Source organism: Dioscorea cayenensis, chromosome 5, assembly GCF_009730915.1.
Source record: "Dioscorea cayenensis subsp. rotundata cultivar TDr96_F1 chromosome 5, TDr96_F1_v2_PseudoChromosome.rev07_lg8_w22 25.fasta, whole genome shotgun sequence".
Taxonomy (NCBI): Eukaryota; Viridiplantae; Streptophyta; class Magnoliopsida; order Dioscoreales; family Dioscoreaceae; genus Dioscorea; species Dioscorea cayenensis.
In genome coordinates this window covers 20,072,521-20,096,829 of record NC_052475.1, presented here as the reverse complement: position 1 = coordinate 20,096,829, position 24,309 = coordinate 20,072,521, and the positions used below count along the sequence as shown (strand labels likewise).

At 34.6% G+C, this 24,309-nt stretch overlaps 1 protein-coding gene and 2 pseudogenes across 1 annotated transcript; 2 read left to right on the top strand and 1 right to left on the bottom strand.

Moving 5' to 3' along the window:
* The first annotated feature begins 1,131 nt into the window (after window positions 1-1,131).
* Window positions 1,132-9,898, top strand: LOC120260079 (annotated as a pseudogene).
* A 4,160-nt stretch (window positions 9,899-14,058) lies between these two features.
* LOC120261440 (ATP-dependent zinc metalloprotease FTSH 5, mitochondrial-like) lies at window positions 14,059-17,136 on the top strand. The gene is given in 5 exon segments (XM_039269329.1): window positions 14,059-14,281; window positions 14,383-14,507; window positions 15,324-15,800; window positions 15,996-16,475; window positions 16,477-17,136. Coding segments are annotated over 5 exon segments (1,650 nt in total). The 5' UTR covers window positions 14,059-14,151; the 3' UTR covers window positions 16,915-17,136.
* Window positions 17,137-18,675: 1,539 nt separating this feature from the next.
* On the bottom strand, window positions 18,676-19,613 carry LOC120260598 (annotated as a pseudogene).
* Between the last annotated feature and the right edge of the window lie 4,696 nt (window positions 19,614-24,309).

Here is a 24,309-nt window from a genome sequence, read left to right as displayed (position 1 = left end):
CTCATATAATTTTTTTTTAATACTAATTTTAAAATTTTGAAAATTTGAAGGTCTCCCCAATAATTATTAGAATACAAAAAATATTTTAATGTATTGTTTAGTTAATTTTATATAATCTTAATAACTTTTAAAAATATAAAATAAATATTTTATTTTAATGCTTGATCAATCTCGTAACTTCTCTAAAAAATTACCAACAGAGAGGATCCGAGATTGAACCTCATATCCTACGCAAGGTGAGGGCACGTGGGTCGGTGTTGAGCCTTGCTCCCCATACGTCATCGCGTCCCCATGGATTGCAGTGCTTGTCGTCTTTTCTCAAAAACTTCTCTAAAAAAATTCTATTTTGTTCTCTTGTCTAATGATTTTTTCATGTATTTATTTTTCTAAAAATTAATTTAATATTTATTTTTATAATTATAAATATAGAGCTTTTATGGTTTTATATTACTACATTTTTAGTGTTTTGATTTTTTTTTTCACAAATTTTAATTATTCATCATAAATGATGAGGAGTTTATGTAAAAGATAAACTAACATTTCAAATAGGTATTTATTAAAATAAAATTTTACTTTTATTTAATACATTAGAGGCCCTATTATAAAATTCACCTCATATATTTACTATATATGAGTAGATTATTATATGCTTGTTATATTTATTATAAAAAAGAAGTTTATCAAAAACTTAAAAAATAAGATAAAATATCTCTACTATTATTAACTTTTCATTTCTTCCTAAATCTTATTTTTTCAACATTATATATTTATTTTTCTTATCTTTAACGAGAAAAAACCCAAATAAATGGTTTCCAATAAATATGAATAAAATTTCTCTAAAAATGTTATGCTTTAAATTAATAACATTGGCGGCAAAATTGGAATTTCAAGGAAACAATGGGTGCAAGCATAAAAAAGTATACAAGGACTTTTAAAAGAGAAAAACATCGTTTGAGAACCTAAAAGTAATTTCATCTCCAAACAACAAATTTATCCCTAAACCCTCAAAAAACATTAAAAATAAAACTAAAGTATAATCCCTTGACGAATAAAATAACAATATAATTTAAAAAAAGTACAGGGATGTATGTGCATAAAACCCACAACCTTTCTCCATTGTTTATGCACAACTCTTCGGACAAGGTGACACTTCCATCGGGGTGGTTGCTCTTCGGCATCGCAGGGTCCATCGCCGTCGTTGTCGCCGTCTCGCGGAGAGGAGGAAGCTCGAAATCGAGATGAAGGATCGAGGGAAATCTGGGCCGGCGTCTGTGGACGAGAGGTATACGCAATGGAAGACTTTGGTGCCCGTTCTCTACGACTGGCTGGCGAACCATAACCTCGTCTGGCCATCGCTATCCTGCCGGTGATTTTTTTTCCTCCTTTTGCTCTTTGTCATGTTGAACTTTGTTTCTCTTTGGTGGTAGATCTGGAGTTAGGGTTTTAGTGAGGGTTTTTGCGAGGATTTTGCTTTTCTGGGGCTTTGGTTGTGTATCTGCTTGGTTCTGTTGGAATTGCTGTTTTATTGTTTAGTTTTGAAGGAAAAGTTTGAATTTTGGTTTTCTTCGCGTTCTGATGGATGGTTCATTTGAAATGTGATTAATTTTACGCATTTTTGCCTGGTGTTTCCGCAGAAATAATCTGTGGGCCAGAGTTTTGGAGTTAGGGTTTGGAAAGGGCAGAGGCTGTTTTTTTGTGTTCTTAAAATGTTTTGGCCTTTGATTTTGGTACTTCTACGTTTGGGGATGTTTTCTTTTCTTTTCTTTTTTATTTTGGAATTTGGGATAGTTATTTGAGTTTTAGTGTTTGCTTCAATTATTTGGGTTATGGAAACAATGAAAATGCGAAATAAATCATTGTTGCGGTTTCTCTGACAAGAACTATTTGAGCTGCATAAGTTCCTTGCTAATCAACAATGTGACTTCTTTTGTGATGGATGCAGTAAGTGTATTCATCTTCTTAATGTTTTGCTCGAGGGTTTTATATAAAATGGGTATTGGACTTCAGCTTGCATTCTTGGTTAAGGGCTCAAAATTGAGGTCTTATGTATAAGATAATATCATTTGGTCTTGAATTTTGTTGATTGAGCAGGTAATGCTGCCTAATTTGGTTTTGTAACACATTGGGCATGGTTCAATTTCTTCTACCATTGGACTTAGTTCACATCTACATATATGAATTTCTGGAATACAAATTACTGAACCATTGAGAAGACAAGAGTTTAAAGGAAAATAAAATTTTTAAAATGATACAATCGGTTTTAGATTCTGGATATGTGGGATTTGTGTCCTTGGGAAATTGCATCACAGGTTTTTTGGAATCCTGGATAGCCTTTGTACTCTTAGTTTTGCAGGATTTTTCAAAGGTAATTGTGCTTACACCTTATATGAACTGGTCTGGCAACGCCAATGCAAAATTTTACTTATAAGGAGATGAAGTATTTATGTACCCATTTGGTGTACAATTGAATGCATTATAATAGTTACCATTATGAAAATCATATCTTTGAGATATAATAATCTAGTTGTGAATTATGATGCTTTTTTTTTTATATCCAAACAAAATTCGATTAAATATGTTTTGTTTAGACTGTCCATGCCCTATATGCCTCATCATTTTTTCATATCTTTGTAATGTTACTCGCTTTTGTTGCCAAATAAAGGTGGGGTCCACAATTAGATCAAGCTAAATTCAAGAATCGCCAGCGTCTCTACCTATCTGAACAGGCAAGTGGCTTTATTATAGTTTATTTTATTTTAAGGAAAGGTTTCATGGTTCTTTTGTTTCTGCTTAGGTACTATAATTCCTATTTTTTGGTTTAATCTGGTTTAACTTCCACAATCTCAAACATACTGTGATGTTCTATTCCAGCTACCTACTCCCACATTCTTAAAAAGATTAGGCCTCTATTATATGTGGTTGGTAGTTATGTGACTAGCACACATTCGTTGAGAACCCACCCATGATTCCTTGAAAATTGTGATTGGCATCTTTGACTTTGTTGTTGCTCTTCAGCTTAACTAATCCTGCTACCACTTAACACTGTCAGGTGGATATTAATGCTGGCCTCATCTTTTCACCATGAAGCATGAAATTACATTTACCATGTTTATGCCTAAACAAGTGTTTAGGATATTTCTATCTCTCGGAAAAAGTTTGTCTTCCCTGATTCACGTCCAGACTCTTTAGTCAGTCCATTCTACTGTAGCAGTATTACATATGATCAAGCTATAATTTTGAATTTACTTTGCATTTTTTCGTTGGGAGTGAATAAATTTATTTTGATGTATTATAAAATTTGTAGTTTTCTTTCATTGAATAGATTACAGAATACAGAATTAACTACCACCTTGCATTCCAACAACTGACAGTTAGCAATCATGACTTTTTATGCAAGTATCAAACATGCTGCCAAATCTAATCATCCCTAACACTGTCTTTTTCAGACTGATGGCTCAGTTCCCAATACTCTTGTCATAGCAAACTGTGAAATTGTGAAGAAAAGGATAGCAGCTGCAGAGCACATATCTCAGGTCTTGCATGTTTAACATTGTTTTTTTTTGTAATCCTGCTGCAATTGGTGATGATATAGCTGAATGTATTTTGAGGTCAGCTTGTTGTTGAGGAGTAGAACATATCAGACAAGTATAATAGGTAACCATCTACAGTGAAAATGGCTGAAAGGTGGTGTGACACCTTTGTGAAATTATTTTCCATTCTTGACAAAATTTTCCTTTCTTGTTTAATGATTTCCCATGAATATCGTGACATTTTTAATGCATTTTTTTTTTTGAGTCTTTGTTCAACAGTTTACACCTGTCTCATTGATACTTATTACTTTGTGTAGGCCATAAAATAAGTCTTAAATTGGTATTTCTATCTTTGACCTTTTGTGTTTGTAATATACTTTTTATAATATTTTAATCATCTGTGTCATTGTATTGCCTAAATATCAATTTTAATAGTGGCTTTGGGCCTTTTGGTCTACCAATATCATTATAACAATGACAATATCTATGATACTCATGGAATAGGTATCAACTAGAATGTAATGATTGTAAACGAAATAATGTTCTTAAAATTTCTTGTTTGCATTTTATTTTTTCTTACATGCATGCATATCTTGGCAAACAAAATAGCCTACAGATCATTCAGTGCGGCTGTAATCTGGGGGATGCAACTCCTTTTGTAGGAGCTGTGCAGTCCATATAATCAGATTACTGCAAATTAGGGGATGTCTCTTGATTAGAAAGATCAAGAAAAAATAACGATCTTGCAGAACAAAAATAAGGATTGGAAGAAAGGTATGAAATATGATAGAAAGAAGGGACCTTTTATCTCATTTTCGTTGTTGGTTCTGGATTTGCTACATAGTCATAGTTCACATTTTTTTTATTCTCATAACCTAACTTTCAAAGCTGTAGTCGATCAGAGAAAAAGCTTTGAGGAGCATCCTTAAAGCCATTGGCTGTCTATAGGAGTTCCTCTAGAAATGAATGTGTGTAACCTTGGACGAAAGGAAAGGAATTCTTGGGTTCTAAGGAAAACTGAATCTAGCTAGCGGCCATAAGAGGTAACCAAGCCTGAAATAACTACCACATGAAGGCACAAACAGACAGAAATTTTGGGAGTCAGCTGGTAACTAATAGGGATGGATTTTTCTTTTTATGTTGTCACCTTATGATACAAACAGAGGGCTTAAACTTATGACATCCTATGCTTATTAAAAGCAAAGTAAAAATATTAGCTTTAGATTGCTTTAGATTTGAATACATGCGCACATTTGAAGATCTGTACGCATGTATGTAAATTTACATGCCCTTGTTGTGTAGCCATGATATTTTAAATTTTGTCGTATTTGACGCCTACATCTTTTGAAGAAAACTTGGCTCTTGGATTCTTTGAATCTTAACAGGCTACACCCAAATTGTTTTTTTATACAAATAAATATAATAAATGTCTGTTTTGTCTTGGGATGAAATTTTGGTGTGATTGTATATTTCTCCCTTTACAAGTTTTTTCATAAATAGCAGGTGAGAGAAAATAATAGTATCATCAAAATATGCTCTTGGGGCAAAATGTTTTACCTGTTGTGCAGGTTGTTCGGTGAAGTACTTTTTTCCTTACTATTCTATGTGTCTGTAACTGATTCTATCTGAATATTTTATTTATTTTACAGTTTAATGAAGAAGCTCGTTCGCCTTTTGTCAAAAAGTTCAAGACTATTATTCATCCTGGAGAGGTATGAAGTCATATTTCAAAGACAATATTTTTCCAGTTACTGCTGCACTATCTCTTTATCTTGCTGTCTATGAGCTTTTTCCATACAGACCAAAGCCTTTGTTAATTTGTGTTTCAAATAGATGCAAGGTTTACTTTGTAATCTACATAAGGCAAACAAATGAAAATGATGGCCACATTCGTCTAGCATTTAAGACTGCGGCAGTTTATAATCCTCAGCTAATGGTATGCCACTTGTCTAAAAGTTTTCTAATTAAAAAACAATTTAAGCCCCATTTGCTCAACTGCAGATTCATACTTAGGTTCTCCAATAATCTAATGCTGCCTTCAGACAGTATGGGAATAATTTGATCATCACGTGCTAGACCTTGTCTTATTGCCATCCGCACTTGAACTTCTTTGATGAATGCTTTCCTAATTATATGCTTTAAGGTGTCGATTTTCTTTTGGCCTATTTTTTTTTTGATGAATGCTTAATTTATTTGGTTAAAAATTAATGCAAATGCTCGATGAACTTCTGCATACTGATTAGATTGCCCTCTCCTTTTCTTTCTTTTTTTCCTAGTGCATTTAACTATGATATGATCTGATCTGATCGACCCAGCCTGGTTAAGCCTGATGCAAATATTATCATGATTTTGAATTTGTCCATGTGTGACGGCTGTTGACAGATATTCTTCATAAATTTCATTCTTCTCTATTTCAGCAGCCACTGTGAGGGCCAATTAATTCTATTCTGTTATTGTTTGGGTCTGCTTATTGCATCCTAGTTTACACAAAGTTGCATATGGAAATTTTGGGAGGTCATGTATTACAGGCTTGATTATTTTTTTCTGTGCAGGTTAACAGAATCAGGGAACTACCTCAAAATAGTAGGATCGTGGCAACTCACACAGACAGTCCTGATGTAGGTGTTTTTAGTTCACTAAGTTTATTGGTGAAGATTGAAGCATACATGTTCTTTTTTTGGTAATCCAAATGTGTTATGTAACATTTCTTCTTTGCGATGCATATTTGTTCACTCAGGTGCTTATTTGGGATGTTGAGACCCAATCGAATCGTCATGCGGTTCTTGGTGCTGCTGATTCTCGTCCGATTTGGTACATCCTTTTTTTACTAATTTCATCAATTCTCTTGCCGGTTTATTGCTCCAATAGTGCAATGAAAGCGATCATGATGCACATGTCTTTAGGTTTGATTTTGTCCTTGTGTATGTGCAAAAAGAGAAACAGTATGGCGCTTGCTTTTAGTTTTAGAAAATGGATATTCCTACATGCGGATTGGAGTTGACAGAGGGCAATAGAGGCAGAGTGGAAACTTGATAAAATCATGGCCTATTTTTAGTGATAATGGTATTCAAAAGATGACTATTATATTTATGATCACTTCATCCGTTTAGGATCAAGTGATTAACTTACAATCCAATTAAGTAGGAAAAAAAGTACTAATGCATTTCTAACAAGCAACTGATTGATGTGCCTTTTACTCAAGCTCTTTGTCAGAAATGAAGACTGCAAGGCAAATGTAGTTATACTTGTGATTATTGTTCAATGTACTTTCATGTTTCAAACTAACTAAACTTGTTTCTTGCAGATACTCACAGGGCATTCTGATAATGCAGAATTCGCTCTTGCTATGAGCCCCTCTGAACCCCTTGTGCTTTCTGGAGGTTTGGACATTACTGTGCATATCTTTTTTCTTTCAATGTTGCTATTATTGTTAGGATTTGAAGTATAATGTTGTGTTCTTTGTTGGTGAAACCTTGATTGTTGTAAGTTAAAAAAAAAAAAAATTATCAGAACTGTATAAATTTGGGATACCATTTCTCCTTTTCAGTGAGTTTCTTCTTAGGAGGTTCTTGCCTTTTTCTTTATGAGATTTTTAGTTCCTAACTTTAGTATGCTTATGATTTTTGCTAATGCAACGGAGAATATTCTAATGCAGGGAAGGACAAAACTGTTGTCTTGTGGAGCATACAAGATCATATTACTGCTTCAGGAGAATCTTCATCAACCAAGTCAGCTGGTACGCCATCTGGGGGCTCAAGTGGGAAGCAGCCTGCGATAACTGGTAATGAAAGTTCTTCGGAAAGTCCTAGAGTTGGACCACGAGGAATCTACCAAGGACATACTGATACTGTAGAGGATGTGCAGTTTTGCCCTTCCAGGTAGTCTGAGTGTTATAAGATTTTTGTTTGCCTGACTTGACTTGTGGCCTCTAATTTTATGTATAATACTCTCCATGCTTGCATATGCTAAAATTTAAGTATTTGGTTGTCTTTCTTGATTTTTCATAAGTAAACTTAGTCGCATGATCACTTCTGCAGCCTCCGATCTTGCATTGTTTCTGAGACTTTTTGTGCTTGTTTTATTGAAGTGCACAGGAGTTTTGCAGTGTTGGTGATGATTCCTGCCTCATTCTGTGGGATGCTCGTTCTGGTACTACTCCTGCTATCAAGGTATATTACATGTTATGAACACCCATAAATGTTTTCGTGTTCTTGAAATTTTATACCTTAATTTTGAACTTGTTTACTATTTTCCATTTGATGGTGTCATTTAATGAATGTTTGGCCTTGCTGGAAGCTTTCATCATTTTCAGAGGTTGCAGATGAGAAACAATCACATTGTTAGACCATAAAAATATTTTCATGTGTATGAACCCTTTGTCTGTGCACAAATTCAATGCATCACATTGTAAGGCCCAAAATACAGTAAATCATATTAGTAAGATTATGAATATTGCTTTTAAATACAGTGACTGGTGATTTGTCAAGCTGGTAAGCTCCATTTCTGAAAGTCATGGTTACATGAATTTATGCTTGTCATTCTTTTTTTATGCAATGGCTTTTCAATTGATATTGTTTTCTGTACTCGACACCAACCTTGGTTGCCAGGTTGAAAAGGCTCATGATGCAGATCTGCACTGTGTTGACTGGAATCCTCATGATGTAAACCTTATTCTAACAGGGTATATATTTTGACCTCTCTTGAGTCTCTTTACATTCTTTCCAATTGCATATGCACTTCAATTTTGTTGAACTTCTGTCATAGCTATACATTTGACCTCGTGCCAGATCTGCTGATAACTCTGTTCGACTGTTTGATTGCCGAAGACTCACCTCTAATGGTATTGGATCACCTATTCATAAATTTGAAGGCCATTCTGCTGCTGTTCTTTGTGTCCAGGCATGAATTTTTTATTTTCATTTTTGGTTTTTGTCTGTTTTTACGATAAAATCGTCATTAACCTTTTTTTTTTTTTTTGTTATTTGGTTGTTACAGTGGTTTCCAGATAAAGCATCAGTCTTTGGTAGCTCTGCTGAAGATGGCCTCTTAAATGTCTGGGATTTAGAGAAGGTACTGAGCTCGATCATCCGCTTTCTCCTTAGATAAATTATTTAATTTTGTTTAATTATTTGTGGAGTTAATTAGCCGTAAAGCCTGTCTCCTAATATTTAGTTTACTCCTTCGTGGTCATTTTGTTATTTTGATTTCTCTGTAAACATCTGAAGCTTGAGTAAGTATTGGTCATAACTACCCATATAGTTGAAATGTCATAATTGTACTCATCATGATTGTTCCATTGCAGGTTGACCATTTGGGAGCTGTCACAAGAGCACCCTCACCCCCTGGTTTGTTCTTCCAACATGCTGGGCACAGGTATATGTCACCTATTGAGATTGTGATCTGGTTATCACATCCTTAGTTACAGCGGTTTTTGTGGCTTGCATTGGTTTTTGGAAACAATCCATTTCCCTTTATTATGTGAATCAATGTATAGTTCATGCCTCTTGCCAACATGCTTCACTTCTCAAAGGGTTTTTTCTTCCTTGGATAAGACGCTTTATCCATAAAATAAATAAATAAATAATAAAAAAAAGGAAGGATAGGAACACCTGATGGATAGAATTGAATTGCATGCTTGATGTGTAGGTATCATTTATCACACAAAATTATAGGACCCTCATAAGCCTGTGATAATACAACATCATTTTGTCAGCATGCTCTACTTGGATTTCTGTGGACTTGAGAAAAATCATACTGTCTATATTTATGACTAAATAAATGAATTCTTATAAGCACATGAAATTTCCTATTTATGCCACTATGTGATTCTCCAATGTCATCTTCTATAGATTTTGCAGTTTAGCTCATGTTTTATTGTACAAGTTTCCCTTATGGCAATGAGTTTGCAGGGACAAAGTTGTTGATTTCCACTGGAGATGCTGCTGACCCTGTGGACAATTGTTAGCGTATCTGATGACTGTGAGAGTACCGGAGGCGGTGGAACATTGCAGGTAAATTATATCTTATGTAAAAATTTTATCATCTCTTAACAGCTTATTATATGTATGGGGATGAAAGTGTGCATGCACAACATTGTTGCTTTTGTCATATCAATTCTATGGAGCAATCCAGAGTGCTGGTAGAAACTCATGTCTGTTCAATTTATGCTCATGTTAGAGTTCAAACCCTCAAGAAAATGTTCTTGAAAGGCAAATTCTTATTTGTTGATTAAATAATTTTTGTTTTTGATACAGATATGGCGAATGATTGACCTGATTTACAGGCCTCAAGAAGAGGTTTTGGCTGAACTTGCATCATACAAGGATCATATTCTTGGCTGTGCACCAAATACCTAATCCTTAGCCTGTCTCAGTCTAGAGTAGTTTGTTTTACCCAAAGCCTTTTTACATGGGTCTTTTTACTTCAGTGTTGAATAGGGAAACAAATATTCCGAACATCGGGTAATTCCTGTTCAGAACTTCCAGCTGAACCCTGTTTTTAAGTTATTTTTCTGTTTTGCCGGGAGCGATGGTTGCCTGAGAATGTTTTGTTACCTCTTTGTCCATGACTGACTGCGTAGTGAAAACTCTGCTTTAATTGCAAGTAGCTGCACAGTTTGAACAAAGTATGAAGTTCGTAGTTGTGAAATCATCTGCTTTGCCTTTGAATTTTCGGAAATCATGCAATGCAGCCTGTATTAGATATTCGTCTTCATCATTATGATCATTATATGTTAGCTCAGAATTGGTGCTTTTGGTATGTGCTGAAATTTTTCTGTATTTGTATGCTTGTTTGGTACCCACATTATCTTTAACCCAGCAATTATTCTTAGTAAAGTTGCTAGTTTGACATGTTATCTGAGGAGCATGATGTTCTGGTGAAGTTCATTGAAAATGGAGGATTGAGGAATTTGGTTTGAGGGTAACTTCAATGTAATTGATAGTTTGATTTAAATTAAAAGTAAATGTTTTAAAATTATAAAATTATTAATAATTATTATTGTGCATGCATCAAATATTAAATAATTTTTTTTTTTGTAAGAAAATAAATAGTCAGTTGGCCAGTTTGAAATGCTCAGGAACCTTCAACCTATCGTCACATGTTTGATAAATGTTTCTGAATATTACTTTCAGCCGAAAGGGATAAGTCCTAGCAAGATTCCTGATTCACACTTAAAGACTCTGAATATGTATTAATCTTTATTGTTTCACAAATATTATGGGCTTATAATGAGGGTGCAGTGGATTGATATTTGAATGGTAAATAAGCAAACTCAAAATTGAATCCTTGAGTTGGTAGTATTGCTGCAATCTTTGGGTTACTGTACAATATTGTAAAAATATTATAAAATATTGTAATATTAATGTTAATAAATTTTAAGGAATCAGTAAACCACTGTGTTTGTTGTTCAATTGTTATGTCTTTTGATAATCTTTTGTGGGTGTTGTTTATGGCCTATAAAAAAAACAAGCTAATAATACCTAGAAAAAAGAAAATAATAAAAAAAAAACCGAGTATTACATGAAGAAACCATCCGGCACTAATAACCCATGCATAAGACCTCTCATATTCATAAAAAAAATATTAACTTTTTTTGGTTTTATACATTTTTAAAATCGTAATTTAGCATACAATCAATCATGTTGCAATGAAGTCATCTGATATCAGTTAATTTTTTTATTTTAAAAAATGTAGAGATCATATCAAATAAAATACAATTTTAAGCAAAATTTATTTATTAAAATAATTTAAAAATCGATAAAAAGTGGATATTGTGAATTTTTATTTCCTAAAATTTATACGTAAAACAATTTATTTTATTTTACATCTATAAATTTATAGAGAACATAGGAAGACTACCGAAACATCTATTTTTGGGTTATAAACACAAATATGATAATTTTTAGGGGCAGATATGTAAGAGTACATAATTATCTATTTTTTAGGGGGTATAAATGCAAAATTCCTTGGAAGTTTGATATGAAAATCTTCAATCTCAAAGTTTCATGTCACTCGGCGACCAAAACGCCATTGCAGCAATTGATTCCTCTCCAGATTTCTACTCCGATTTCTCGACAATCGATGTGTTCAGTCGATGAAATTTAGTTATAGTTCTGTAGATTTGGTGAAAGATGAGCTCAAAGGAGGTCCTTTTGCTTGGTTGGTCATGGCTTGGCGGCGACTCCTTTTCGCAGGTCAACCTTCTCATCGATTTGAGCTCTTGTTGCGTTTAGAATTCCTTTGGTTGTTTTTCATCGCTCTGATTTTTGCTGCAAATTTTTTTGTTTTGGGTTTGGGTTCGAGTTTGCCCCTTTTGTAAAAATGCCCTGGTTTGGGAGGTGGGTTGGGGTTTCTGATCTTTTGCTGGTTCTTTGTTGAAATTGGATGGATTTCGTTTTTATATTAGACTCTGAAATTTTTGTTATTCTGGGATAGATTTTTGATTATTTGAAATCTTGAAAATCTGGAAGAAATTAGGGTTTTCATACGCTGTTTTATTTGTTTTGCCTTGTTATGGATGGTTTTCATGTGGAAATTATGAAAGGGCGTGATCATTTTGCTGATATCGATGATAAAGACGATATATGTATATTTTTATATAATTATTGAAAGTTTTGTGGTTTTTTGGTTCATTACTGAATCATTTCAGCTAATCAGTTTGTTTATTCATGAGTTGATCTGATCCTATTGCCCATCTGGCAATCTATATTATGGTTCTAGATTCCTATTGAACAAGACAATCAAATTACCGGGGCAGTCTAAAAAACAAATAAAAACTAACTTAATAACCATTTGTGCTTCATAAGGACTTGAAAGATATTATCTTTATTGATTTGGATAATTTAATATTTGAAGAGACTAAGGATGCATACCACCTATTGCATAAGTCGATTATAATGAGCAAGGACTTAATATTCATATTTGTGGGAAGTGAAGAATTCTGATACTTCATAAGAAAGCCTATATGCATCTAGTCAGCAGGTTTGGGGGCTAGCTATACATATGCATATATATATATATATATATATATATATATATATATATTATTTTGACCAAACATTGAGAGTTTGTTCAAGCTGTTAGAAGGAATATCAGTGATGTTTTTGTATTATTTGGTAACTAGATGATCCTTGCTAATCAGAAGGGTGATTATATTTTGTTTCCTTTTTATTTTTCTATCATTCTCCATTTTTACATCTTCTCTTTTTGGGTGTTTTGACAGGTTGGAAGGGAACAACATCAGGCGTCTTTATTTGAATGAATTAAGTGGTTTGTCTAATCTTGCTTCATTCAAAGGAGAAAGCGGTAAGTCATGTGAATTTTTCTGGCATTCTTTGGCATTGATAGATTTATAATATAATTCCTTTTCTTATTCCCTGATACATCCTTCCCTCTTTTTGTTAATTTGTCAGTCCTGAGGTTGCTTTTTACATTTATTCAGCTGAAAAATGTTTTGTTCCTTCAGCTTATCAATAATTCACCACAAAATTTAAAGGTTAAATATATGGTTTAGTGTCATCCATTTTATTCTTAAATTTGTTTCTGTGTATGGAAATTTTTAATCTTGCATCATGCTCTTTCTTGAAAAGAGTGAATATGTTCATGCTCAAGCTATCATACTTCTGTTTTTCTCTTATACTAGCTGACTTTGTGCTTATTCTTTTTACTTTCAATAATTATAATTTCCTTCAGATCTTTTTAATCATTGTACCTGTAGAGCAGTATCTGAGCTGCAAGATTTTTTATTTGTGGTGTAATGGCTGGTTTACAATTTTGTGTTTGTTATTGTTCCCTTACAATATAAGAAGGCCAAGAAACTTCTTAATACAATATTTTTTTTTTCTCCTCTAAACATTATCTGTTTGCAGGAAATGTAATCCAAAAATTTTTCAAAGGAGATTCCAGTCTGCCTATGCTGGTAATTTTTCTGCAGAGCTCTTGATGTAGAGGGGGCAAATGAGATTACATTGCTTAAAGAGCTTTTACAGAAGCGATGCTGAAGGAGTTATTAGGATTTTTGAAAGTCAGCCTTCACTACATTCTAATCCATCAGCGGTTGCAGAATATGTTAAAGCATTAGTCAAAGTTGATAGGTTAGATGAGAGTTTGTTGCTTAAAACACTACAGAGAGGTGAGCTATTTGTTTTGCAACCATTTTATTGTTTGTGAGGTTAGGGAATATGACTGATGGACATTTCAATGAGTGCATTACATGCTTTTTGTAGTAAATTGCACTTTAGTATTTTTGCTCTTAAATTTATATTTTTTTTAGATTGTAAATTGTTTTATGCTTTAGCTTATGCATGGTAAAGCAATCTTCCATGATGACCCTACTTGTCAAAAAAGTCAAGAGATTACTTCAGCCAATGTTACTCTTAGATCTTTGTATAATTTTTCTTGTAAGTTTTGGTTTCACGTCTGCTTGTTCCTTGATAGTGTACTTTTGCTGCCTTGATTTTATTGAGTTTCAAACTTGCATGACAGATATAGTGCAACATATATGCAGGTATGTCCAGCTTGTTCTAGGGAAGAAGAGAGCATTAGTAACTTTCCAGCATTAAAAAATGTTGGTCGCTTGCCTAAGGATGGAGTTCTTGGAACTGCAAGTGCTCCTATTCACATGGTAACAGCAGATACTAGTAGTTTTAAAGAACAATTGTGGCGGACTGTCCGGATAGTTGTCTTGGGATTCCTTGTAATATCTGGTGTTGGAGCACTGATTGAGGATAGGGGAATTAGTAAAGGTCAAGGTTTACCATATCTCAGATGATCCTTGTTTCTCATATTTCTGTATAATTGTTAACTATTTTCAAATAATTTAAATACTGCTTCCTGTTTGAATCCTGCTTAGGGCTTGGACTAAATGAAGAGGTACAACCAAGTATGGATTCTAGCACAAAATTTAATGATGTAAAAGGTGTTGATGAGGCTAAAGCTGAATTAGAGGAAATTGTGCATTACCTTCGTGATCCCAAGGTAAAGTGTTTTCTTCAACTTTTGCTCTTTTGCTGCATGCGGTGGTCTACTATCATGCTATAGGTATCCATTCCAACTTTGTAAAATTTTCTTCCATTTCTATTAAAGAAGTCTGTCCTTGCCTTTTTGTTTTGTGATTGTGTGTTGTCTTTATATTAACTATAGCTTTGATACTTTTCTGATGTATGTATATATTCTAGTGTTCTCTTTGATCTGAAGTGAAAGATACAAATTACAGAAGCATATATATTTTATATAGTTAGCCTGATAAGTATTTCTCAAGGTTTTGCAAAGCATAAAGTCAATAGTAATCTATTTGTTGGTATAACTTGCTTGTTGTCAGTTTGCTGCATCAGCATTTGTGTGGGCTTGTGGGAATTAGGCAGAGATTGAGTTGAAGAACCAATATTTCACCTGACTAACCTTCATGTAGATTGTTAATATAGGATTTGTGAGAACATTTTTTTGATCGACTTTTTGCTTTTTGTCATGTGCATATATTCTATTGTGCACTTTGAAGTAAATGTGACAAATTACATAGCATTCTCCATTTTATAGTGAATGTGCTAACTATTTCACAAGGCTGTATGAAGTATAAAAATCCTAGTTCTCTTCTTTTTAATTAAACTTGTTTGTTACCACTGCATGCATCATATCTTGCTCCATCATTACTTGTGTTATGGGCTTGTGGTAATTAGTCAGAGATGGAATTGGAGAATGAATATAGGCATATAGATTTATAACATAGGATTTCTATGAGCTTTTTGCTTTTGGCACATATATAGAATAACTTACAATTTGTAAGTTTCATTCCAGCGTTTCACCCGTCTAGGTGGCAAACTTCCGAAAGGTGTCTTGCTTGTTGGCCCCCCAGGTACAGGTAAGACCATGTTGGCACGAGCCATTGCTGGAGAAGCTGCTGTGCCCTTCTTCTCATGCAGTGGCAGTGAGTTCGAAGAGATGTTTGTGGGTGTTGGAGCAAGAAGGGTGAGGGATCTTTTCACTGCAGCAAAGAAACGATCCCCATGTATAATCTTCATTGATGAAATTGATGCAATTGGCGGCAGCCGCAATCCCAAAGACCAACAGTATATGAAGATGACCTTGAATCAGTTGCTTGTTGAGCTGGATGGCTTTAAGCAGAACGAAGGCATTATTGTGATTGCTGCAACAAATTTCCCAGAGTCATTGGACAAAGCACTTGTGAGACCTGGACGCTTTGATCGTCATATTGTCGTTCCTAATCCTGATGTTGAAGGCCGCCGGCAGATTATGGAGTCTCACATGTCTAAGGTGATTTTATTGCTCAAAATGTTAATTATGTCAGAATTTTTTGGTGCATACAGGACCATGTTCAATTATCTTTGTCTTGGATAGAAAGAATATAGTTCTTTATGCCCTAAAGAAATGAAATTTGATTGTCATGACTTGTCTCTTTTGAAGTACTCGCACATGTCTCTCATCTACCCTCTGTTAATTGTCATTCAGGTATTGAAGGCAGACGATGTCGATCTGATGATCATTGCCAGAGGAACTCCAGGTTTCTCAGGTGCAGACCTCGCAAACCTGGTTAACATTGCTGCTCTCAAAGCTGCTATGGATGGGGCAAAAGCTGTGAGCATGGCTGATCTAGAATATGCAAAAGACAAAATAATGATGGGCAGTGAGCGCAAATCAGCTGTAATTTCAGAGGAATCAAGGAGACTGACCGCATACCATGAAGGTGGTCATGCTCTTGTTGCGATACACACTGATGGCGCTCTCCCCGTCCACAAGGCCACTATTGTCCCTCGGGGGATGTCCCTGGGCATGGTTGCCCAGCTCCCAGACAAGGATGAGACCAGCATTTCAAGGAGGCAAATGCTTGCAAGGCTGGATGTGTGCATGGGAGGCCGTGTTGCTGAAGAGCTCATCTTCGGTGAGAACGAAGTGACATCCGGTGCTTCATCTGACATCCAGCAAGCAACTAACCCTAGCAAGGGCAATGGTGACGAAATACGGAATGAGCAAGGAGGTCGGTATTGTCTCCCACAACTACGATGACAACGGAAAAAGCATGAGCACTGAAACCAGGCTTCAAATCGAGAAGGAAGTGAGGGAGTTCTTGGAAAAAGCATACAACAACTCAAGAACAATCCTCACAACACACAATAAAGAGTTGCATGCGCTTGCTAATGCGCTGCTCGAGCACGAGACTCTCACAGGTGCCCAAATCAGGAATTTGCTCGCACAGGTGAGTAATAATCAGCAGCAGCAGCAGCAGCAGCCGGCAGTGGCAACAGCACCTCAAACAACCACTCCAATGCCACCCTCTGCAGCAGCATCAGCTGCGGCAGCAGCCGCAGCTGCCGCGGCCTCAGCAGCTGCCAAAGCGAAAGGAGTTGCACAACCGGTTGTTGGTTCTTAACACATCGACAAAACATTATATGATATCAATTCATGTATAGTTGTGACTTCTGCAGCATTCTGACCATATCCTGAAACGAAGTCAATTGTGCTAATTTGCTGCCATTTTGATTCCTGTTGTGTAAACTGGACATATGCTTATGTTCTGCGGCATGCTTGTATGGGAACTCATCGAAATATAAAGCCATGGCAGGCTGAAAAACTATCTCGAGTTTTGAAATTATACTTGTCTAGTTTAGTTTAGTTTAGTTTAGTATGTGTGTGTGTGATGTTATCTAATGAAATACTAGTTTAACTGGTGATTCAAATTTGCCATGTTTCCTAACTGTTTGTGGTATGAGGACTGATGTTGGCACTGAGTGATTTAAGATGTAATTTTCATAAATCTAAATTCTATCCCCAGATATTTAGATAATTACATTGATTACATTTGACGCAAATAACATGCAGTAACTAAATAAAAGCAGACACAAGTAGTGCTATTTAGATAATTACATTGATTACATTTGATGCAAAATAACATGCAGTAACTAAATAAAAGCAGACACAAGTAGTGGAACAAAGCATTCTCACAAAAAGGCAGATTCTACGATGGTGATATTAGTTTTTACCGAATAGATTTCCTGAATGACATGGATGCCCAATTTATCATCCACATCTTCATCCACGTCATTATTTTTTATATATAAACTTCAAATTTGAACCTTAAAAATTCTTAAATACTTGAAATTAAAAAAAAAATTATAAAACTATATCTAAAATTATAAACCCAAATACTACAAAATCTATACCCTAAAAATCTAAAAATTTAAACCCTAAATAATAAATACTAAACCTTAAACCCTAAATTCTATGCCCTAAACCCTAAACAAGAAATCACATACCCCTGCGGGGGTTTGTGATTTCCAGTTTAGGGTTTAGGGAGGAGTTTTCGGTTTATCATTTACATGTTTATCTTTTACGATTAAATATTTAAATTTAGGATTTAGATAATATTGTTTTAAAAAAAAATAAAGAAAGAATGATGTGGATGCATGGATGCCACTTGACATCCACATCATTCGGGAAACCTATTTGGAAAATCTATTCGGTAAAAATATTGACTACCCTCAAGTTATTCACCAGAATGAAATTTAAAATAAAAGACTTCAGTTTATGATTATCCCATAGATATATAGGATAATATAAATATATATCGTTAGTCGCGAGCTCAATCTGTCATCGGGTTAAAGGTGTCATGCGGGTTGGATTATTAATTACTCAATCGTACACGCCGCTGCATACACTACACACATATATATATATATATATAAAACGCTTTTTGAATATATATATATATATACCTATATGATTTTGAAATATATTATAAAATTATAATTATCTTTATTTAAAAAAGGTAATTGCTATTATTTCCATGTAAAAAAAGTTAAAAACCATATTCTTTATATATTCTACAAAATTGTATAAATATATATATATATATATATATCTTATTCTATTTTTTTTCCATATTAATGTGGAGTGTGGGGGAACCTTATAAAAAGAAATTAATAGAAAACCTTCTTTTTATATACTTTTTTTATGGTCAATTTTTAAATAAAATTATCATTTAATTGAACACATTCTTTTGTATAATTTTTTGTAAAATTTTACAAAGCCAATTTTCTTCTAGTTTTGTTTATTTGCAAAGGCAAATACAAAAAATTAAAAAAACCAAACAATTAATTATAAAACAAGAAAAATTACAAAAAAAAACATAATATACAAAATAAACTCACAAGAAAAATAATGCAAAATTAAATAATAATAAAAAAAAACAAAAGCCAATTCAAGTCAATCCAAACCCGCCAGTTAAAACCCCAAAATAACCTTTGCCGAGCCACAAATTTACAAACCTATATAATCATATCTAGACCGTCCATTTCCAGATCTTGATCCGCATCTTGACGTCACAGCTGGCGTCCGGCGAGAACTCCGGCGCCGGCTTCGCCTTCTTGCCCTTGCTCTTCGGCACTGCGGCGTTGATCCCTCCACAAGTGACTCTAATCGTGATCTTCTTCGTTTTCAATGCTCCAATCTTCACTATGACCTTCGTCTCCAGATCGATCTCAATCGGAACACTGCTCTTCTTCTTCAGATCCGAAGCCGCCGATGAATCCACCCGCTTCCCTGACGTCGCAATAGTGGTCTTCAACACGGTGGTGTTCTTCGTCCCCTGGACGAACCCTAGGACCGAGCCGTCGCCGATTGGTAAGCCGTCGGAGGAGGCGGAGATGGAGATGGGGTCGTAGGAGAAGACGAGCTTGCGGTTAGGGTTTCGTGTGGTGATGGAGAGGTCGAGGCTGGTGGCAAGCTGGTTGGAGGTGGTGAGGTTGAAGGCGGAAAGGCGAAGGGGTGGAGATGGTGAAGGTGGGGCGGTGGGGGTCGGTATATAAGGTAGAAGATGGCGCCGGCGATGGCTGCGAGGGAGTATGAGGGCGGAGATGAGGAAGGTGAGCCATAGGCAGCAGGAGCAGAGCCGACCACGGCGGCGGGGTGCTTTGCTTGGGGCTGGCGGCCGGTAAGCCGGACGGGGCTTGATTGAGGGCGGCGGAGGAATCCCGCCACCGTTGGCGGGCTTCGCTGAAGCAAACCCCGGCTCCGCCATTGAGGTACCTCTCTCTCTCTCTCTCTGTGTGTGTGTGTCTGTGAATGCTGAGATTATAATTAGGGTTAGGGTTTGGGGGGATGTATAGAAGGATGGAGAAGGAGGAGGTTGGAGAGGAAAAGAACTAGTCACCGACTGGAGATGGACCCTTGCCACCGAACAAGTGTGAGCAGAGGGATGATGATGACTGTTCTATTAAACTAAGCGGTGGCGTATTGCACTCTGGTAGTATTGGGTATAGCAGTCAGATCAATGGGGAAACTTACCATATACCAACCGGTAGTGGTGGTGATGTTGAAATCTATAATTCTTCTTTTTTTTTAGTTTTTGTAGTTGGAGAGATATATAATTTATTAGGTTTTTTTCAAACCTATTGATTGTTTGTTTTGCATCATGTTAATGAATGAGATGCTTCAACCTTGTCATTGTCCAATGTTTTGGGAAATTTATTTTGGATTGATGCTAGATTGTAATGACATTGTTAATTTGAAATAAAAATGATATTTTGATATGAGTTGCTTAGTTGTGAGTACAAAATAAGCAAATGTTGGGATGAGTATGAAATAAACAAGTCTCCTAATCATAGTTAATCGAAATTATATGAACTCAATTATTTAAGCTTATTTCACTTGAGATTCAAGCAATCCTCGTTATGTATGATGTAAGAGATGGTGTTGATTTGATTGAAAATGCCAAAAGTCCATGCCCCACTCTGATTTGTCCTGTATCACCAAACAGGGTTTGATTTCAATATCTTGCTTATCTGTATATTATCTGTCATTTTTAGTTTTTATCTTGTGATGTTGTCAATTGATCAGGTGATTTTATAAGTGAGAATTATTGTGAGTTAAGATTATTTACTCCAGGATCACATATAGAGAAACTAGAACTTGGTTCTACTTCTGCACCTTCCACCGGTGATGTTTTTTTATTTTGGAGGATATTTTTTTATTGAAACATGCATGGAAAAAAATGAAATTTTGAAAAATAGGCATTGCCACATGGCTTAAGATGCTTTTATGGCAGTCTAGTTTTTTTATGCCTCAAGAAAAGGAATGATCCAATTAATTGAAATTGCATGCAACAGTTTAAATGTTGCTGTATGAAAAAACGACATTGCATTGTAGATGTCACATTATTCTCTTTTTCATGTGTTCATTCTTGTTATCTTTCTGTAAGCATGGTATGGATTATGAAGTCATTAATGCTGTACTTCTCTCTATATATTTCTTCTATATGATTGCTAGCTGCTTCACAGAATATCAACTCCTAAGATGGATGTGTTGGTAATCATTGAAAGCCAATATTCATTGTACTTTCATCTATTATGCTCAACACCTAAATTTGACACTCAATATTGCTTATTTTTGTGCCCCTTGCAATACTTTTTGATTGTATGACAATCATGAACTTTTTCTTGTTCCTCATCTTACGTTTCCCATTTTGAAGTTTGAGTTCTATTCTGTACATGAGATGTGTTTCTAACTTTCTATTCCTGGTTCATCTATATTTATGTATCTTTCGTGAATTTCTTTATTTTCATAAGTGCTAAATTATTTTTGCTAGAGAGATTAAATTATAAACTACATCCTATAGTCTATATGTTTCTCCATTTATTTGACTGGTTTATAGGTATTAAACTGCTGTATGAAATACAACATTGCATTGTAGATGTCACATTATTCTCTTTTCAGGTGTTCATTCTTGTTATCATTCTGTGAGCATGGTATGGATTATGAAATCATTAATGCTGTACTTCTCTCTATATATTTCTTTTATAAGATTGCTAGCTGCTTCACAGAATATCAATTAATGCAATCTCATGATGGATGTGTTGGTAATCATTGAAAGCCAATATTCTTTGCATTTTCATCTATTATGCTCAACACCTAAATTTGGCACTCCAATATTGCTTATTTTGTGCCCCTTGCAATACTTTTGGTCGTATGACAATGATGAACTTTTCTTGTTCCTCATCTTACACTCCCCATTTTGAAGTTTGAGTTCTACTCTGTACATGAGATCTATTTCTAACTTTCTATTCCTGGTTCATCTATATTTTTGTATCTTTCATGAATTTCTTTTTTTTCATTAGTGCTAAATCATTTTTGCTAAAGAGATTAAATTATAAACTACTTCCTGCAGTCTATTTGTTTCTTTATTTATTTGACTGGTTTATAGATATTGGTCTTTGCTTATGTTTCCCTTGAAATTTCAAGCAGTTTGTTGACAAGCACTTCATCTAGATTTAAATGTACTGGTCTTGGTGGGATTTGTTTCTCAACTAGTTTTCCTTAAATAGTGACAAATATGGGATTTAAGCTTTATCAGTTGGAATTAAGTTTTAACCACTCTTCCAACTTGTGAGCTTGCTTATTTTCACTCTCTCTTCCATGCACAACACTCTTTCTTTAGCATGATAAAGGTGAACAAGAAAGTTACTAGTTTAAATGAAACTTAGTGCTTTTGTATAAATGAAATGTCTTAATTTTTTGCTTTCCATGAACTTTTTGATCGATCAAATTGCCTTTGCCACTTTTGGATAATTTTATAAGTTCCAATGCTGTTTTAATTGGAGACTAATTATGTGTTAAGCTGTGTCTTTAATGTTGTTAAGAATCAAGGATCTTTGGTTCAATTTTTATCGTTGGGCACCAGATAGGACAAGGAATTAATATTTCTACTAGCAGTCTGTGCTGCTTCTGCCGGCTTATGGCACTTTCTGTCTGCTGTCTGGCACATGAAACCAAGATAGGAAGATGTAGTGGATACTATTAGAATTAACAGTCTTTCATTGATTAGTTAAATAATTTGGGTTTGAATATCTAATTAGTGGCTTTTTTGCCTATTGATTTAAGATTTTAGGTTAACAAGTGTCTGCTTTGCACCTTACTAAATTCAGGAACCGGATCACCCATAACATATAAAGTAAATCAAATCAAGCTTTTTGGCAACCAATGTTTTTTTTTGCATAAAAGAGAGCACATGATAGGTAGACAAACTTTTGGAGGAATGTGGTTTTCAAATTGTTCTCGGTGGGTTTGGTCTTTTTGGCAAAGAAGGTTCATTAGTGGCAGTGCTATGCTAAAACTTTCGGTTTGGTTCTGATTGCAGGCCTGATTCATCATTATCCCTAAGATTTATTTCTGTTTTTCCTTTTTTTTTTCTTTATTTACTGGCCTTTTGTTTCAGAGAACCTCAAGTACCTGACTTGTGTTTGTTGCAAACACTGCATAGGCATAGACTTGAATAAACTTACTAATACTGTCAATAGACTTAGATTAGCTCATCAATTTTTTGCTTAGGTTATTGAAGATATGCGATTGTCACTTTCCAGATTTCTCTTTGAAAAATCATTGAACAATGTTTGCTGAGAATGACTTTATTGACTTTATTCTCATTTTGGATTCCTTTATTTCATTCTTGAGTTGAAGGCAAAATGTCATTTGAGATTTTGAGATTCGTAGCAGCATTTCTGCATAAATTGAGCAGAAATTAATTGCTTTGAATTTCCATTTTTGAAAAAGCTGCTTGTATTGAAGTATTCGTATTTGTTGAAATGTTGTTTGTTAGTTTTTTGGGTAATTTATATACCACATTGACATACATATAGCATTGAAAACTGACTAGGACTAGGACATGGTGCATAGAAAGAAACTGGTCTTTACGACTTCTTCTTCTTCTTCTTGTATATTATGCCAACTGCATATTGTTTCTCAATGCTAATACCACCGACTTATTGTTCGTTTTGGAAATTCTATTAATTCATAAATTGCTAGAATATTCCCTGTCAATTCAGGACTTTTCCTTTAATACTGACAAATATGGCAATTAAATTTTTTTATCAGGACTTAATAATAAGCTTTTTTGTTACTCATTGTATTCCCTATTTGTTAACATATGTATATAAAGATCAGATCTGATAGGCAAACTTAGTAGACAGGTATTCATTTTCTTCTGGGTCGGCCATCTCCTTTTGGCAAAGATAGTTCTTGCACGGCTTTAATATGCTAAAATTATTAGTTTGTTCTGATTAATTGCAGGTCCCATTCATCATTATCATCAAGATCTATTTATTTATGTTTTTTTATTTCTTTGCTTATTAACCTTTTGTTTTGAGATCTTCGAGCACGAAATTTATGTTCGCTAGAAGCACAGACAATTCTCTGGTAATAGCCATGACTCAAATCAACATACTGACATAATGGTCAAGCTGAGATTATTAGTTCATGTTTTATGTTTATCCTATTGAAGATTTGTGATTGTTACTTAACCAGCATTTGTGTTTGAGAAATCATCAAATTTTGTCCTTTTTTTGGATTACTTTGTTTCAGCTGAACTCACCTTTGCCATTGTGATTTTTTTGAGATTCACAACTGCAATTTTTATTGAGAACCCTAATTGCGCTGTATTTCCATCTTGAAAAAGGTTGTCTGCCTTGAAATATAATCTTTTCAACTGTTGTGGTTATGTTAGTCCTGCAATTTTGTTTTATGTCTTACCAGGAAATTTATTAGTTGAATAGTGCAGATAGTTTTTTAAGAATTTGACAGTTTTCGAATGGAAAACTCAGGACTACTGTTATTTATTATTATTATTATTATTATTATTATTATTATTATTATTATTATTATTTGACAAGAGAGCTGTAACAACAGCTAAGAGAAACAAAAAAAGACTAGTTAGAATAAAAGGAGCACTCTAAAAAACACAAAGCAAATGAAATAAAAAATGTAAACCATCTAGGGC